At 39.8% G+C, this 17238-nt stretch overlaps 1 protein-coding gene across 1 annotated transcript in view; it reads left to right on the top strand.

The window, feature by feature from the left end:
* The window catches only part of GABBR2 (gamma-aminobutyric acid type B receptor subunit 2), a 491408-nt gene that overhangs the window by 344473 nt on the left and 129697 nt on the right, over nt 1-17238 (top strand). The window contains exon 13 of the mRNA XM_064443206.1: nt 3378-3500. Within this exon, the coding sequence (XP_064299276.1) occupies nt 3378-3500 (123 nt within the window). The remainder of the gene's footprint in view (nt 1-3377; nt 3501-17238) is intronic.

Here is a 17238-nt window from a genome sequence, read left to right as displayed (position 1 = left end):
CCTTTTGGAATTGCTGCTAGTGATATACCAATGGCATTTCTCAGAGTAAATTTATGTCAGGACAAACTGCTAGTCACTGGCAGAAGTAAAAAATAATTAAATCTCAATGTCTCATTCTGAAAAGTTAACATTTTGGTGAAGAGTTCTTCTTCAGAGCTGTTTTACTGCAACAGTTTTGCCAAGTGCAGAGCAGGGCTGTGATGGGTGCATGAGGTAGCTTCAGGACCCCTGCTTTTAGCCTGCTCACCCTGCACGCAGCATTGGTAGCATTGTCTTCTACAGGGCCCATCAGAGTAACACAGATAGCTTCCTTGGGTTATTTTATGGGCTTTGTTTTGCTTGCCTTCCTCCTGGCTGTCTGGCAGAAGTAAGGGATGAATAATACCTGCTGCCAGTGACAGCTGCTGCTATGCACCTCTCCCCTTCTGTCCAGAAAAGGGCCATTCACAATGTAATGCAGGAAAAAATGCTCCAAGAGGCATCCAAGGAAGAGCTCCACTGTTTGCTGGAGTTCTGCTTTTATTTGTTTTACTAATTACCTGCCCCAAAGAAAAGGTTACCAAACTTGCATGTGAGCTAAAATATGAATATTGACCTGCAGTAGTACAAGGTCAGGTACAAATGAGGGATGCACAAGAGTGAGGAAGGACAGGTAGCAATGTCATCCTGAATAGGAAGTGTTAATATGAGATTGCTTTTGACCCTGTTAGTGAGTGGATTATCAGTATTACTGCTTTTAATTGTATCCTTTAACTCTTTTGTTTCTGGTGTTGCTGTACCTGTTTGATTAATATTGCCACATGTTTGTAAATCTGCACCTTATGCAACCCTACTTTCAATATCATTATGGTCCATATAAATTTAGAATACGGTGGGCTAGTTGTCTTGTGTTTTACCTGTTAGGTAAAATGTTCACTATTTTTGTCAGAAAGATAGGACATCATTACTGATGTTTTGGGTGTTTTTTTTTAAAGGAACTTTTATGGTTCAGTAGAGCAGAGGGCAACATTTCTGGCAGATTCTTTTCACATAGCTTTGGGTTTCCCAAAGAATATTTTTAGCTCAAGTTAATTGTCTTCACACCCTCACGGCAGGGGAGGGAAGGGCACATTTCAGAACACTGACTTCTCTGATCCTAAACTGTACCCAAGATAGGTGGGAGGAATTGTCCTTTGAAGGGTTTTGTCTCTGCCCACGGGCTACTGAGAGTGGCAGGACACATAATGCTTAAACAGCCAACTTCAGTAAAATAAACCTCATCAATTAAAACAAAAGAGCAACCAAAATATGCCAATAAAACAAATGACCTAGTCAATAAAGAGGGAGAAAAATAAATTTGGCTTGAGGTGTCTAAATTTCATGTAAATTCAAATTCTCTTCGGACTTGATTCCCCATGGTTTTCTCTCCTATGTCTCTACTCATACTAGGAGCAGCACTAGGTATGTTTCACCCAAGACTTGTTTAGAGGCATTCCTAAAGAGATAAAAAATACATGGGCTTTTTCTACAGAGGGTAGCCTCAGTGATTATCAGTCCATTTTCAGCTTTGACTGTAACTTGGTAAATGGCTAAAAGGTTGGGCAGTTATGTTTTCCCAAAGAAGACGAGGGACCAAGTTGTGTCTGAGAATCTTTGTGCTTAAAATCTGCTTTCCTGTTAGCTTAATGGGGAAACACATCGCAACAGTCTTCCTCCCGCTGCACTTCCCAACAAGACACCTTTTCCTTGCGAAGTTCTCCCTGCCAAACCATCCAACAGCAAGACATACCACCACCTTTCCCCTTTCCCCTCCCTGTCCAGGCATGCCTGTGCTATCTCTGATGAGATGGACATACTGCTTTATTACTGCTGCAGACATGTGGAAAGCATAATTTTCTGGTCCTTTATGATGATGGGAGCTACATGGATTTAAATAACTGGTCTCTGGAAATTAAAAAAATGCTGCAAGTCCTTTAAGTCATTCTGATTGCTAGCCTTAGTTCTATGCTTAGCTTACTCCAAATGATTTATAAATTAAACTAGCAGATTAACAAAGAGTGGTGCACAATATTGCAGAAACATCTTTCAAAACAAAGAATGTATCTAATTAGATAATATGAAAAACAAATTTTCTAAAGTTCCTCTTACATTATTTCAAATTGTATTCATTTTTATAATTTCCTTAAGCTTGATAGGAATTCAGTGCAAATACAATTTATTCTAGGCAGGAATACCAGCCTTGCCTGTATTAATATTAGCTGACACTTCTGGTTTTGTAATGCATTTTCAAAAGCCTAACAAGTTCATCAAATTGAACTGAAATAATCACAGCTTCATTAAGCTGCTCAGGCTTAATATTTCTGAATATTTCATTTGGATTAAACCAGCTCTTTCTAGAAACTAAAACAAGAGAAAAATATGTGAGTTTTGTCCATGTTAAAACAATCTGGCAATACCTTTTGAATATTAGAGGAGTGCTCATTAATAATGGAAGTATGTATTAATTTAAAAAACATTAACATAGGCACAAGAGGACTGACATAAAGTTAACTGAAGCCTGATATTTGAACATGTTTACAACCTTGCAACTGAAGTAATGTACTTGCAGTGTATTTTTTCTGTGTTGCTATAACAGTAGAAGTAATACAGGGATTGCATGCAGCTATACAAGACTAATACATGGTTTGGATTGTTCTTTTTATTAGCAAATCTAGTTTTCTTTCTTGTACCCCAAAATCATGCAAAATTAAAAACATGTTTTAAGTTGCATGTGCATAAAAGACTAACTTTTGGACTATAGAAAAAGTACAACAACCCTTTTTGCTCCCTGGGTAACAGGCAAATGATAAACACACCCGCCCACCCTCCCACACCCACCCTCCCACACCCACCCTCAAAAATGAACTTATCTTTTAATACCTTGCAAGTATGTTTTCCACATCCAAGAAGGTTATGAAAAAGTGAACACTGTAAATCTTAGTGAAAACTAAATTCCTTCTTAGCTCCTGCTGCTCTGCAAGTTGTAATGAACATTTTTCCACATTTTAGTACAGAAACACAATAGTGGCTCTCTAGAATATATTTTTTTCTTTTTTCAGGAGTTAACATTAAACCTGGACTTCAATATTAATATTTAAGGGTCCTCTCAGTTTCTTTTTAGAAGTCAGAATGCACTTTAGATACTTTGAATAAATATGAAACAAACTAAAATAGTTTTGTGTCATCTTGCTTTCATCTTTTGATATTTCTGAAACTTTTCTTTGCTCACTGTTAAAAAACCTTTTTATTAGCAACCTGTGTTTTTCTCCCTATGTAGGAATAAAGCTGTACAGGGATCTATATATGGCTCATGGGAATCTCCTCCCTTTTTTTTCCTTTTTTTTTTTTTGTCTCTCCAGATCATTAAAGACCAGAAGCTACTGGTGATAGTTGGAGGGATGCTACTGATTGATCTTTGCATCTTGATTTGCTGGCAGGTTGTGGATCCTTTGAGAAGGACAGTGGAAAAGTATAACATGGAGGTATGTCCTCAAGTCCAAGTAATACTTACGGTTGCATATCAGTATCTACAGCTTTCTGTAAGACCAAGCTAAAGATGCTCTAGGCGATATGCAAGCAGGTCAAGCTGTGTATTTGGAGGGGGGGTGGGGAATGGTTCTGTTTTTTAAAAGCAAATAGAAATGAAATAACTGCAACCAGAAGAAAATGTATCTGAGGTTGAAGGTGCCATGTTTCTGTCACTTGTGAGAGATTTTAGATGAAAGTGTTGTAAACACAGGAAAGTCCTCTGCTAAGACTGCCTATCAGAGTCTGTTGCAATAAATAATAGATTACCAGAACCCATTAGCAGATTTCAGGAAGAGCTCATTCAAGATAAGTGCAGGAGAGGTCACTGCTTAGGCTGCATTCTTTGTGGAGATGTTCAGGAATTATGTTACCTATTGTTATATTTATTTTCACTAATAGTGTGTGCATGCACACATACTCATTGTTCCTATTTTAGTGTCATTCCCAGAAAGATCATGCTAGAGGTTTTGATAGAGAGGAGGTAATAGCTTAATTCCCCTTGTACAAATTTTCCAGCATTCTGGTTGGTGTCTAGAAGTAGAGCTTTCTGGACAAACTGACAGAAAGAACAATGGCACCAACAATGCAGAACTAGGGAAAAAAATGTCTGTATACAGATTAGCCGTGTCTGAGAGTTTATTACGTCCAACAAGGAAACCAGTGATATCTGAAAATTAGATTATAGGAGGGCAGTCTAGAAGTGTTATTCTATTCTCCAATACTTGGCAATCAGTAAGAAAAAGAATGGTAGGTTTCTGATGTTAACCTTTGCAAGAAAAGATATGATATTTTTGTCTGTCGTTTTTACTTTGTTCCTGCTTTGCAGTGTAGTTCTGGAATTTTATTAGGAGAAGATTTAACTGTTTATTTGAATATAATATGTAGAAGATATCTCTAGAATGATGCTTTCTAAACTGCAAGGGACGCCTTTCAAAATCATTTTAGAGTCTGAAAAGATACCTTTCAGTCATTCTGTAGAGTTTGAACTATTTTTGAAGAGACTCCCCCGTTATTATGGTTGTCAATAAAAAATGGAAACTGTAACTGAAATTTGTCTTGTGGAGACACTTCTAGTCTATGTTTGTAGAGCTTGAAACAACACAGCTTGTCCTTAGCCTTGTTTGCTTCACTACGTTCCAACTGCATTGCAACTGATATTTCCATTATCAGTGTTGTTAACTGTCTCACTGCTCATATAAAACCAAACATAATATGATGAGTAGTCACAAAATCCAATTGAAATACTGCTCATTTCAGTGCTGTGGCTGAATGAGTTAGAAGGACTTTTGCTTTCTTCCCAGATCAGAGAAGCTATTACTAAAGATCCTGATATCTGGTCTTAGCAGAATCTCTCAGGTGAAATTTCTGTAGACAGCAGCAGTAACTGTGAAGTTATCAAACCGCAAATACCAGATATTTGAAATATAACGTTTATTGCAGTTTTCAATGATTGCAGTTTCCATCTGAATTTATCAGTGTATAATCTTTGGTCGTGTAATGTATACCACTGAGAACTTAGCATGCTTATTCCATGTTCAGAGCTATCTAAACCATGGGGCTGCACACCAGTTGCCCGAACTTTGTATCAGAACTGGAATTCTCTGGGAACTATGTAAGCCTATGCAAACTCGCATTCACTGAATGTGCACAGGAGAATTTGTAATATTTTGAACACTCAGCATACAATTAACTAAAACTTGCTGTTAGAGGTTTTTGCTATTACTATAAGTTGTGCAGAATGGTTTTTAAGCTAATGTATTTAGGGAGGGAAGGAAATGAAAGTATTATGCAAGCAAATTTGGTCATTAAAATACTGTACATATGTTTTTATCTTATATAAGCAGTGAGTGAGGTGAACTGCACTTTGCTTTCCTGAAGCAGATCTCTTCATGTCTCAGAACACCTTTGTCAAAGCAAATGACAATTGTATTTGCCTTTTTCTTTTTAATTATTTTAGTTTGCTCTTTTTAATTTTAGGTTTTTAAAATGTATTCTGCAATTGTGAATTCTTTAGCTGTGCTTGCTAAAGCAGGTATTATCTTTTGTGTTTGAAAAGTACTTATCACATAGTAAACAATACTGGAGGCAAGTTTCTGTTTTATTTCAGGAATACTGTGTCATGTATTCCCTGTCCCACTCGCTTCTATGAAATAATTTTAAAGGGATATTTTGTCTCAGTTAAAGTTGATCCAGATGATAGAGACTAAACTACATGTAGGCTCCAAAGGTACGAATGCAATCAGTCATTCTAGCTAATGAACCATTTGAGTGCTGTTTTAACCATAAATACTCATCGGCTTCATATGTGAAAGTTCTGCATTTGGCCACTAACAGGTGGTCCTCTGTTAGCTGTGTCTTCATAAACACATCAAAGTAACCAAGATGAGGAGCCTAATATCTGTGTCCTTTGCTGTTTGGCATTATTCACAAAATAGTCCATTTGAATACCAACACCAGTGAATTATCAAGCATTAAATAAAAATCCAGACTCCTTTTCCAGAGCTGTTTGTAAAGTCAAGCTATCCATGCCTCAAAAGCTGAGCATGTATCTAAAAATACAAAGGGAAGCGAAGGCACTTGTGGTGACTCTCTGCCCCTGACAGAAGGAAGAAATCAGATGGGATGTTGGGTCTGTCAGTTTTCAGACTGGTCTCTGGCATCCTGACTCTAGATGTCAGGTTTCCTTATGAATAGCACATCTATGGCTGCCATAAGAGATCATGGTAAAAGTTTTGATGACTGAGCCCTAAAACATCCACCAACATGAGTAGGGCAGTTCTTTGGTATATGATATAGACAATAAAATCATTGGCTAAAAACAAAAAGCTTACAGAGAAATATGATACAGTGGCAGGGACCACTTTAAAATTTCCATAGCTGTACGCTGATCTCCAGCAGAACTGTAAGGTTCCCCTACGTACGCTTTGTACAGAGTACGGTAGGCTTGATTCTCACATAACACAGAAGCATTTTCTGACACAAAATGCTTCTCATCTTCAAGCAGCAGTGTAAAAATAAATTGAATTAATCCATAACGTTACCTCTATTCATCTGGTTTGCTTGTTACGTTGGCTGTAATGTTTCTCCTTTTGCTAATGTTTCAGACCAGTGAAGAGACCAATAGCTTTTTTTCTCACTAGCTTCTTCCTAGGCTGAACTTGGAATTTGCTTTTTTCATCATAATTCACCTTTTTTGTCATAATCAAAATGCTCTGGGGATATGATCTGATCTCAACTAGGTTCCTGCCAGACCAAGTTTCTCCCAGTTGTGTGAACTGGAGTGCATCCTCCTTCGCTGTCCCACTGGCTGGGTTCTTGGGCTCAACAGGCCATGAGAAATTACAGTGCTTTTGTGTATGCAGCTGTGGAAGAGCTTTGCCCTGGTGGCAAGGCCTTTTTCCAACCATCTGGATTTTGTCCTGATTTCTTAAGAAGGCAATGTTTATGTGCAAGGTCGTTCTGCATGTTTTTTCCTACTGCCTAACAAACTTTGCCAGTTTCAGTCAAACCTGACAGAACAGATACAGCTGTTAAGGACATAGCACTGCTACAGGTTTGATGGAAACAGCCAGCTGTGTGGAGGAGAGGTTCTGGTAGTGTCTCCCCTGAAAGGAGGGTCACAGGCTGAATTTACCTCTCTGTCTAAAGACAAACATTATAAATAACCTGCTACAAGGGAGCTTCACGCTTAATTAGACACAGAGGATCCAGCCACAAGACAAAAAATACATAGGAAATGAGCTAGCTCTAATTTCAGTTGCTCACTGATACACCTGTGTTGGAATGAAAGCACAGTTTGCAATAGAAACATCCTTTACAGTATGGAATCTGTTCTCCCTGTGTAATAGCCATATCATAATTCAATTAGGTACTTACTACAGTTCAGTAAGTCTGCGCGTAGACATAGTCACACTCACCTCTCACTCATAATACAATGGTGTAGTAATTCTTTTACTCTAGAGTTTAGCTTGAAAGCCTCTGACTGGCTTGTCTTCTCCCAACACAAATATCTATCACAAAGATTGAATCACTGTGGCCTTGGAAGGAAACCAATGATAATGTTTAATAAATAAGAAATTGTATAATAGGGTAGATGGACTAGATTTTATAGTTCCCAAGGGAAAAAAGTCTTGCATTACTGTTAGACTCAAGGAAAGTCCTACTATGTATACTGGATGCCAGTATTTCTTGTAGTATTTTAAAACCTGTTTATCCAGGGCAGCAACCTTTGCATTCCTTGATGTCTTAGTTCCAGTTATGTAGTTATGTCTGTGATGTTTCCTCTTATGCAACCGTATGTTAACATTAGCAATATTTAAAAATAGACTTTATTCTCTATCTGGAATATCAGTATTTAAGGTTTCACACTGAATTGTCCTGGGATGGCAATAAACATGAAATGGAGGGGAAAAAAACCCAAAACAAAACCAAAAAAAACAGAACAGAGAGCCATTTTAGAAGATACAGAAGAGAAAAACAGATCAGTGAGACACATCCTATTTGGGCTTCTAGCATTGATACAGAAATTAAATGTGGAAGCTAAGAATGCCCATCTTTGTATGAGCACATTGCTGTAACAAAAATATCAACATGCAGGAAAGACTGAGCAGGCTGTGCCAGAGGCATAGTAGTGCAGTCTGTTAGAGAAAACTTGGAGTAAATTCAGATTAACAAATTAATCATTCCAGTGAGAGAGGCAGAATTCTATGCATTTCAAGTGTATAACTGTGCTATCAGACATATATTACTAACCAACAAGCCAGAAGGTCAGCATTGGCTGATATGTTGAGGGAGTCATAAACATTGCAAGAGCAAAAAGTGGCTATGTAAACTGGACAAATGTGCTGCTCAGACTAACTCATTTAGGAGCAGTGGCTGCTTCATAATTCAACAGATTAGAGAACTCACAAAGAGAGAATTAACCTTTGATTTCATTCTAGATAGCATACAGAATCTGTTCCAAAGCATTTATATTGAAGGACTTTTCTGTAGCTGCAAATAAAATGTTCATAACTTTGATAGCTCTGAAGAAGCAACAACAACCAAAAAATATCAGTGGAGTGCTGTTCAACTTCAGAAAGGGGAACATAAAACTGAGGAAGCCTCTTAAAGAGATGCTAAAGAGGACACTGTAGAGAATTAAAACTTTGCAGGTGGCCTAGAGAGTATTAAGAATATCACATTGGAGACAGTGTAAATGCATGCCACACATCAAGTAAGACCGGAAAAAGAATAAACTCAGCATGATGAAACAGCAGGAAGGCATCCTTCAAAAAACCACAGTTATATCCAAATGAGGAAAACAGAAAGGATCATAAAGTCTGGTAAGTTAAATCTAGAGCACAATAAAGCAGGCTTAAAAAAATCTTGCAAAAGCTTAAAAAAAAAAAATACTAAATCTTTCTCTAAATATCGGTAGCAGGAAGTTTGCCAGGGAATCTATTTGATCAGAATATAAGAGCATTGCTTGCAGAAAACAAGGCCATGTAGAATGATTAAATGATTGTTCTGCTGCTTTGTTCAGCGAAATTCTTTATGGAAGAGCTTGTGGAGATTGCTATGCTAGAACCCTTCTGATGAACTCACTGAAGAGTGGCTAGGAGTTGCTGGTAGGAATAGAGAAAATGATCAGAAATAAATCACTGGAAACAGATTATATTCTCCCAGGCTTTCTAAAGCAATTCAAAGGAGTTATTGTCAAACTACTGACAGCAGTATATAATCATTAGCTCAGAACTGCTTTGATATCTGAGTGAAAAGTTGCAAATGTCTTGCCATATTTTGAAGACAGAATGAAAACCTCAAACTTGTAAGTTAATGTCTATAGCAGGCCAACTTATAAAAATTATAACCAGGAGTGGAATTAAAAATAAATATGCTACATTGAGGAAGGGTTGACATATCACTTGTGAAGGAACAAATCATTCAGAAACGCAGTGAAGTCCTTTGAAGAAGCCATCAGGCATGTGAACAGAAGCGACACAGCCTGCTAGGTCTCCAAAAAAGGACTCAACGATTTCTTTTACCAAAGGTCTTATGGAAATTAAACAGCCATGGAACAAGACAGAAGCCCTCAAATGGATATAAAAATCTTTAGAAAAAGGAAACAGAATATAAGGAATAACTAAAAGCCCATTTTCCAGGAAAGACAGATGTAGCCCGTAGAGTCCTTCAGGACAAGTCCCAGTCTCTGTGCCTGTGCTGGGACTCATATTGTTCAGTGGAAGAGGAAGTGAATCATGAGATGACAAAATTTTAATGGTTACAGTAAGTTATTCTGGATAGTAGAAATGAGGGCTGATTGTGAAGAATTCTGGAGGGATATGGCAAAGCTCAACATAAAGTGAAATGGTCTTTCCTGATTGCAGCTGCAGCAGCAAACTGAAAGGTTATTATCTTGTTTGCTCTGCAAAGTGTTACTGATACAAAGAAAGATGGGATTTTAGATGTTGATTTTATGTTTAGCCAGAGGAAACCCATAAATAGACTAGGTAAATTCAGCACATCTTTCATCTCTTTGAATACAACAGAATAATGTTTTATTCATGGGTTTGGCTCTATAAGGTAGGGGGGTCCAAGAAAACTGGTCAATATTCAAGTACCACTTCCTCCAAGCTCAAGATTGTTGTATCCCCAGGAGGAAGAAGACAGGCAAAGAAGCCATGAGACCCACATGGATGAGCAAAGAGCTTCTAGAGAAACTCAGATGGAATAAGGAGGTTTACAGTATGCGGAAAAAGGGACTGGCCACTTGGGAGGAATATAGGAACGTTGTCAGGATATGCAGAGATGCAAGGAGGAAGGCCAAGGCCCATTTGGAACTAAATCTGGCAAGGGAGTCAAGGATAAGAAGGGATTCTTCAAACACATCAGTAGTAAAAGAAAGACTGGGGAAACTGTAGGCCCGCTGCTGAATGAGGTGGGTGCCCTGGTGATGCAGGATGCAGAGAAGGCAGAGTTACTGAATGCTGCCTTTGCTTCAGTCTTTGCTGTTAAGGCTGGCCCTCAGGCATCCCAGCCCCCAGAGGTGAGAGAGAAAATCTGGAGAAAGGAGGATTTTCCCTTGATTGAGGAGGATTGGGTTAGAGATCACCTAGGCAAACTGGATCCTCTCAAACTCATGGGCCCTGATGGGATGCACCCAGAAGTGCTGAGGGAGCTGGCGGGTGCTGTCACTAAGCCACTCTCCATCATCTTTGAAAGGTCATGGAGGACTGGAGAGGTGCCTGAGGACTGGAGGGTAGCCAGTGTCTCTCCCCTCTTCAAAAAGGGCAAGAAGGAGGACCTGGGAAACTATAGGCCAGTCAGCCTCACTTCTGTCCCTGGAAAGGTGGTGGAGCAGTTCATACTGAAGGACATCTCCAGGCATGTAGAGAACAAGAAGGTTATCAGAAATAGTCAACATGGATTCACCAAGGCGAGACCATGCTTTACCAACCTGATGACCTTCTATGATGGCATGACTGGCTGGGAAGGTGAAGGGAGAGCAGAGGATGTTGTTTACCTCGACTTCAGTAAGGCATTTGACACTGTCTCCCATAGCATCCTCACAGGCAAGCTAAGGAAGTGTGGGTTGGATGAGTGGACAGTGAGGTGGATTGAGAACTGGCTGAATGACAGAGCTCAGAGGGTCATGATCAACCGGGCAGAGTCTGGTTGAAGGCCTGTCACTAGTGGTGTTCCCCAGGGGTCTGTGCTGGGTCCAGTCCTGTTCAACATGTTCATCAATGATGTGAGTGATGGGATAGAGTGTAACCTCAGCAAGTTTGCTGATGGTACAAAACTGGGAGGAGTGGCTGATACACCAGAAGGCTGTGCTGCCATCCAGCGAGACCTGGACAGGCTGGAGAGCTGGGCCCAGGGGAACCTGATGAAATTCAACAAGAGCAAGTTCAAGGTCCTGCACCTGGGGAGGAACAACCCCATGCACCAGTACAGGCTGGGGGCTGAACTGCTGGAAAGCAGCTCTGTTGAGGAGGACCTGGGAGTGCTGGTGCGCAGCAGGCTGACCCTGAGCCAGCACTGTGCCCTTGTGGCCAAGAAGGCCAACAGTATCCTGGGGTGCATTAAAAGGAGTGTGGCCAGCAGGTTGAGGAGAGCTATCTTCCCCCTCTACTCTGCCCTAGTGAGACCACATCTGGAGTACTGTATTCAGTTCTGGGCTCTCCATTTCAAGAAAGTCAGGGAACTACTGGAGCGAGTCCAGCAGAGAGCTATGAAGATGATCAGGGGACTGCAGCATCTCCCTTATGAGGAAAGGCTGAGAGACCTGGGTTTGTTCAGCCTGGAGGAGAGAAGACTGGGGGGGATCTCATCAATGATTATCAATAGCAAAAGGGTGGGTGTCAAGAGGATGGAGCCAGACTCTTTTCCGTGGTGCCCAGTGACAGGACAAGGGCAATGGGCAGAAGTTGGAACAGAGGAAGTTCCACCTGAATATGAGAAAAAACGTCTTTCCTGTGAGGGTGCCAGAGCAGTGGAAGAGGCTGCCCAGGGAGGCTGTGGAGTCTCCTTCCCTGGAGACATTCAAAACCTGCCTGGACACAGCCCTGTGCCCCCTGCTTTAGGTGTCCCTGCTCAAGTAGAGGCATTGGACGAGATGATCACCAGAGGTCCCTTCCAACCCCTACCATTCTGTGATTCTGTGATTCTGTAATAAGCCTGATTTTAAACAACTAAAACTGCCTAAGTTTTTCATTCAAATAACTAAGCCGGAACAAAATCACAATGTTAGCTGACTTGACACAACTCTGCGGATGCCCAAAGATGTTGAGTATATTCTCAGTAGACAGATGCAGGTGCAACAAGACTGGAGGAATAAATGTTGTTCTTGAGTATCTGATTGCCTTTTCTTTGAGACTGTTCCTAGTGTAGTAGCTGAATAATGAATATTACAGAGTTACTGTTTGGCCTATAGGTGAATTGAACTAAATATATGATTCTAGAAGTTATGCAAGGTACTAACGTCAGGCCACTGATCAGTGAAGGTTGTGTGGATGTAACTGAGATGTGATGTAGAGAAAACTCAGGAAGGAGTTCATGTATTAGGTATAAAAGGAGAGGAAGGGTAAAAGCATGTCCGAGGTGAGCATGATGCTACAGCCTAATAGTTAGACCAGTTAACTAAGAGCAGAGGCCACCAAACATAAAACTTTTCTTCATAACAGGATTTTGTCTCGTGAAATTGATTTGTCTGTGCATTTTTAAACAAAAGATGTGAAAATTTGGATTCAAGTGCACAGATGTAAATTGAGTATCATTTCCATACAAAATTTTACCTAAGTCCTAGACTAGTTGCCTGCATGCTTTTCCAGGGTTCTTTCATATTCTTTAATATTCTTTTTTTAATATGGGGTTTTTTGCAACTTTTATGATTTTTTTTCTTTAATACTTGTCTTCAGCCATGACACTGCTGCTATAGGAAGTGAAAAATACTCTGGCCCAAAATTATATGCAGGGGAATGGGCATGTGTTTGTATACGCATGAGAAAAACATGGGATTAACATAGGCCTGGAATTGGTAAAGATGTCTGGTTCAAATTCACATGCTCAAGTAGAATTACGCAGATTCCTTGCCATTTTGAAACAATCAGATCATGTTCTTTTCTCATTCTGCATATGTACATATGCATAAACAGATGTGTTATGGGGTTGTTGTTTACATTGTGCTGTTGGGCTGTTCAGTCAGCTAACAGCTGGATTAGAGAGAACTTTGTCAAATGTACATTATGAAATTAAGAATATAATTGGCTGAAGTAGTTTCTGGGGGTGTTCGTCCTAATGCAGGTCAGAGCTTGTTAGTCAATTTGTTCTCTAAATATCATTATGCCCATCTGTTTCCCCTACTATTTTTTAAATAAATTTAATCTCTTTCCTTCCAATTTGAAATATTACAGACTGTGGGAGCCAAATGTCTCCTGAAATCTGTAGCCTGCTTTCAAACCCTGACATTGTAGCTCACAGCAGGCGGCCCGCCAGCAGTAGCTGAAACTGAGAACTCTTACTTGCATCTGCTGGGGCCCACCGGTGGCTGGCAGCCATTCCAGAGAGAAGGAAAATGAATGGCCATTAGAGTCAGCTGTAAACCTTCCGCCGGCCCAGAGGATCTAGAGCAGGTCCAGAGAAAGAATAAATATTAAAGAGCAAAAGCTGGTTTACTTCTCTTTCTCATTTGACATCAGTTTCCAAGGAAACGGAACAAAACGTGAGAACTGGGAGCCAGCAGCTGAGATTGACTCAGCTGGTGGCTAGTCCTGCTTCTGTTCCCATGGAAACAAGTATCAAATTGGCAAAAATAAAGAAATAGGGCAGGGTCAGTTCCAAAATGGCAGGATGAATGGCTGCTGCTTCAGCTACTTAATAAGATGAGGCTTGCTCGCATTTATTCCTCTTCAGTAAGCAATCCCAGTTTTAGTTCTGGCTCCATTATTCACTTCCCAATAAACGCTACTTCCCAACCTCAGGAACACAGGAACCACTATCATCAACAAGACTTGTAGTTTGTCTTCTTCAGTGGCTTGTTTGCAACAATGGCTGGCACAAATACTTTGAGAGGTGGATGCTAGAAATGTGTTGTGCACATCCAAGACTTCATCTGTCATGCTTAAATTTTTAGCAATGGTTCATAATGAGTAGTGACTTCAGATGTATGGTTGTATGTATCTCATAACTGTTTTGTATGCTTGCTGTTTGAATACTTTTTTTATTCCCATAAATGTCGGTTATTTTTGACTCCTGCTAACTTCACAGTTCAGTGTAATTGCTAATTATGCACTGTGTGAAGAACTTCCTTTTTCAGTTTTGGAAATGTTGCTTTTCATTCCCATTGAACATACATTATTTTTGTTTTAGGGAGAAAAAAGATTTGAATCTTCCACATCTACTTTTGCAGTACCAGTCATTACTATACATCTGTGTGTTTACTCTACAACCTTATTTTCCTATTTTCTCTTTGGTAGACAGTCCTGATCTTATTAAGCTCTTCCTCCTATGACATAGAAACTGTAAAGCATCCTTTTTAGTTAGGATGACTAATATTGCATATTTTAGAAGATCTGTGTAATGGTTTTATCCATTTTTCATCCTGTTCCTTATGTTTAGTGTATTCTTTTTCACTGTTGTACACCATTAAACAATATTTTGGACTCTGCAGTCAAAGTGATTCCCAGATCGCTTCCATGCACTAATTAAGACCCTGAGAAAATGTATAAGTAGTTCCACTGGTTTTAGGTTGAAATGGCTTTACACTTACTGAAACTGAATTCCATTTGTCATCATATGGCCCACTCATCTTAGTTACTCTCCTCACAAATCTTTAGACTCAATTAACCTCAACATTTTTGTCTGCATGCTTTCCTGCTTGTGCTGTTGAGCAACACTGATTTTAGTATGGAATTATGGTTCTTAGAGTGGAAATGTTACTCTGGAATATGGAAGTATGATACTTTTTTTAAAAAAATGTATAATTATTGTTACTTGTTCTGCTGTTATGTAGTCACACTTCTGGCGTGTTGCTGCTGCTTTGCAAACACTTTGCTGTAGCTCCTCCTGTTCTGAGGACTGAGCTACCAGAGGTACCCAGCAGGACCCTTCCTTTCCACTGCATTTGACAATCCAGACTATTGCTGTCCCTTTGGGATTTCAAGGTATAATCCCCAGTCCTAAGAGAAATAGCCTATTGGAGGAAAGGAAATCAGGTGGCAGATATCTAACACCAATAAATTCATCACATACGGATGACTAAAAGAAGCCATTTACTGGTTTTGGTAACAACACTGCTGAGATTGCTGTGTGTAGTGTGAGACTACCAGTAAATGAGTCACAACCTAGTCAGCATTAAAAGCAACAGAGGTATGATCTGTCACTGATACCTGGCTGGTTCACACAGAAGGCACTGTGACAGTTTTGTTCATTCACTGATGAAGCCCAGTATATGACAGGCCCAGTGGCACTTCTTCACTTTAAACTTCAAACACATAGGATACATTCAATCAGATTTATTCCTCTGAAGGCTGAAGCCACAGCCAAAATTTACATTGATTTTATGCTCCCTTATAAGACTGCAAACAGCAACAGAGTTGGTGTAGGGCAACACCGATGTTTTCTGGCAGTCAGGAACTGATTACCAAATAGCAATATACCTGGCTTTAGGATTTCAGCATTTGTTCAGTAGCGCTACACTTGCAAGGGCTTAGAAGCTTATCTCCTCACAGACTTTCCTTGTTCTTTCAGAGATAAATCTCTGAGGGATCTCTGGACACATTTTTACTTGGACAGAATATTAAGTGTCAAGATTTAGAGGCATTATAATCCAGACAGGAACATTTTTCGCTCTTTTGTCAGTGATTTGAGTTGTTCTTAATATCAGAAGCAAGAAAGACGAGAAAATTCTCCCTCCATCAAACACAAAAGCCTGATTAAGAAAAACTTCCAGAAAACAGACTCCAGGAACTGATTAATATTCCTTGTCGCATTCTATCCTGGACATTCAATCTTCAGTGTTTTCTAGGTCTGTAACATCCCTCTGTTGTCTTGTGGAAGCAAACACCACTGTATAGAGAAAGATAGACTTTAATGCTTATGTCAGGAAACAGATGCTGATGCAGAATAAATGAAGCATAATGAATTACTCTGAGAATATGCTGAGGCTGCAGTAGAGACAAATAAAATCCTTCTATCAGACTTCTCTGAAGATAGCAAATTTGTGTTAAAATAGCTATTTACCATAAAAAATTGTCTAATGTAATTAATGCTTCTTTGGGGAAGAATATTCCCTTGTTCCTTCAAATGTTTAATTGGCTGATACTGAAACAACACATCCTGAGTATCATGGCACTCCTTTAAAACCATACCTTTAGTCATGAGCAATCTTAGGGACGAGGCAAGCCTCAGTTTAAATTATAAGTGATTATAGCCAGTATTATTCACCCGGAATGTCCTGAGTTCTGGCCAAGACATTGTATTGAAATGCATTAATGGCAGTGATGGATTAGCCCTGCTGTCAATGGGGAGAGGCAAGCCATCTAGTCACCTGCCACTAGAACTTTATGCAGCGCTTAACCATGAAGTAACCCACTCTCGTCTGAAAGAGGTGCCTTGGCTTTGCACTAAAACCACTTCAGTGCTTCTCAAGCTTAATAGGTACTGAAGCACTTTTACTTTAGAGGTGAAGTGCCACGTGTAGCATTTCTGTTTCTAGCATACACGGGGAGACGCTCGGTGAACCAGCTAGACAGCATGGGCACACACAGAGGCAATAAGCAGAGGGCTGAGTGCTGGAAACAATCCATATAAAACAGACTTTATGCTGTTGGGGAGAGGGCCTGGAGAAGAACTTCCATGCACAAAGCCATCCTCTTTATGTCTGTGCACTACAAGTCATTTCACTTCTGTATTTAATCCTCCTGAGTTCCTCACTGTTGCTAAGCACTCTTGCAGAGCAGCATCCGTAAGTATATGGATGCCATATTTGTACCCAAACCTTGAAGACCCTGTCCCACCCCAGCAAAGCAATGCAGTCTTAGTTATTTATACCTTATCATCTGCAAAACACCAATACAATATATTTGGACATGGAAATATAGATATTTTGAAAACTATTTAAGAAAAACAGTAGTACCAGCACAGGATATTTACTGCGAGTGCCTTAGGCCATTCTCTGCTTGGGTTTCCCATACAGTAGGAAATCAAGAC

Source organism: Phalacrocorax carbo, chromosome 2 (assembly GCF_963921805.1).
Source record: "Phalacrocorax carbo chromosome 2, bPhaCar2.1, whole genome shotgun sequence".
Taxonomy (NCBI): Eukaryota; Metazoa; Chordata; class Aves; order Suliformes; family Phalacrocoracidae; genus Phalacrocorax; species Phalacrocorax carbo.
Note: the sequence above shows the minus strand (reverse complement) of the source record. Positions and strands in the feature narration are given on the sequence as shown.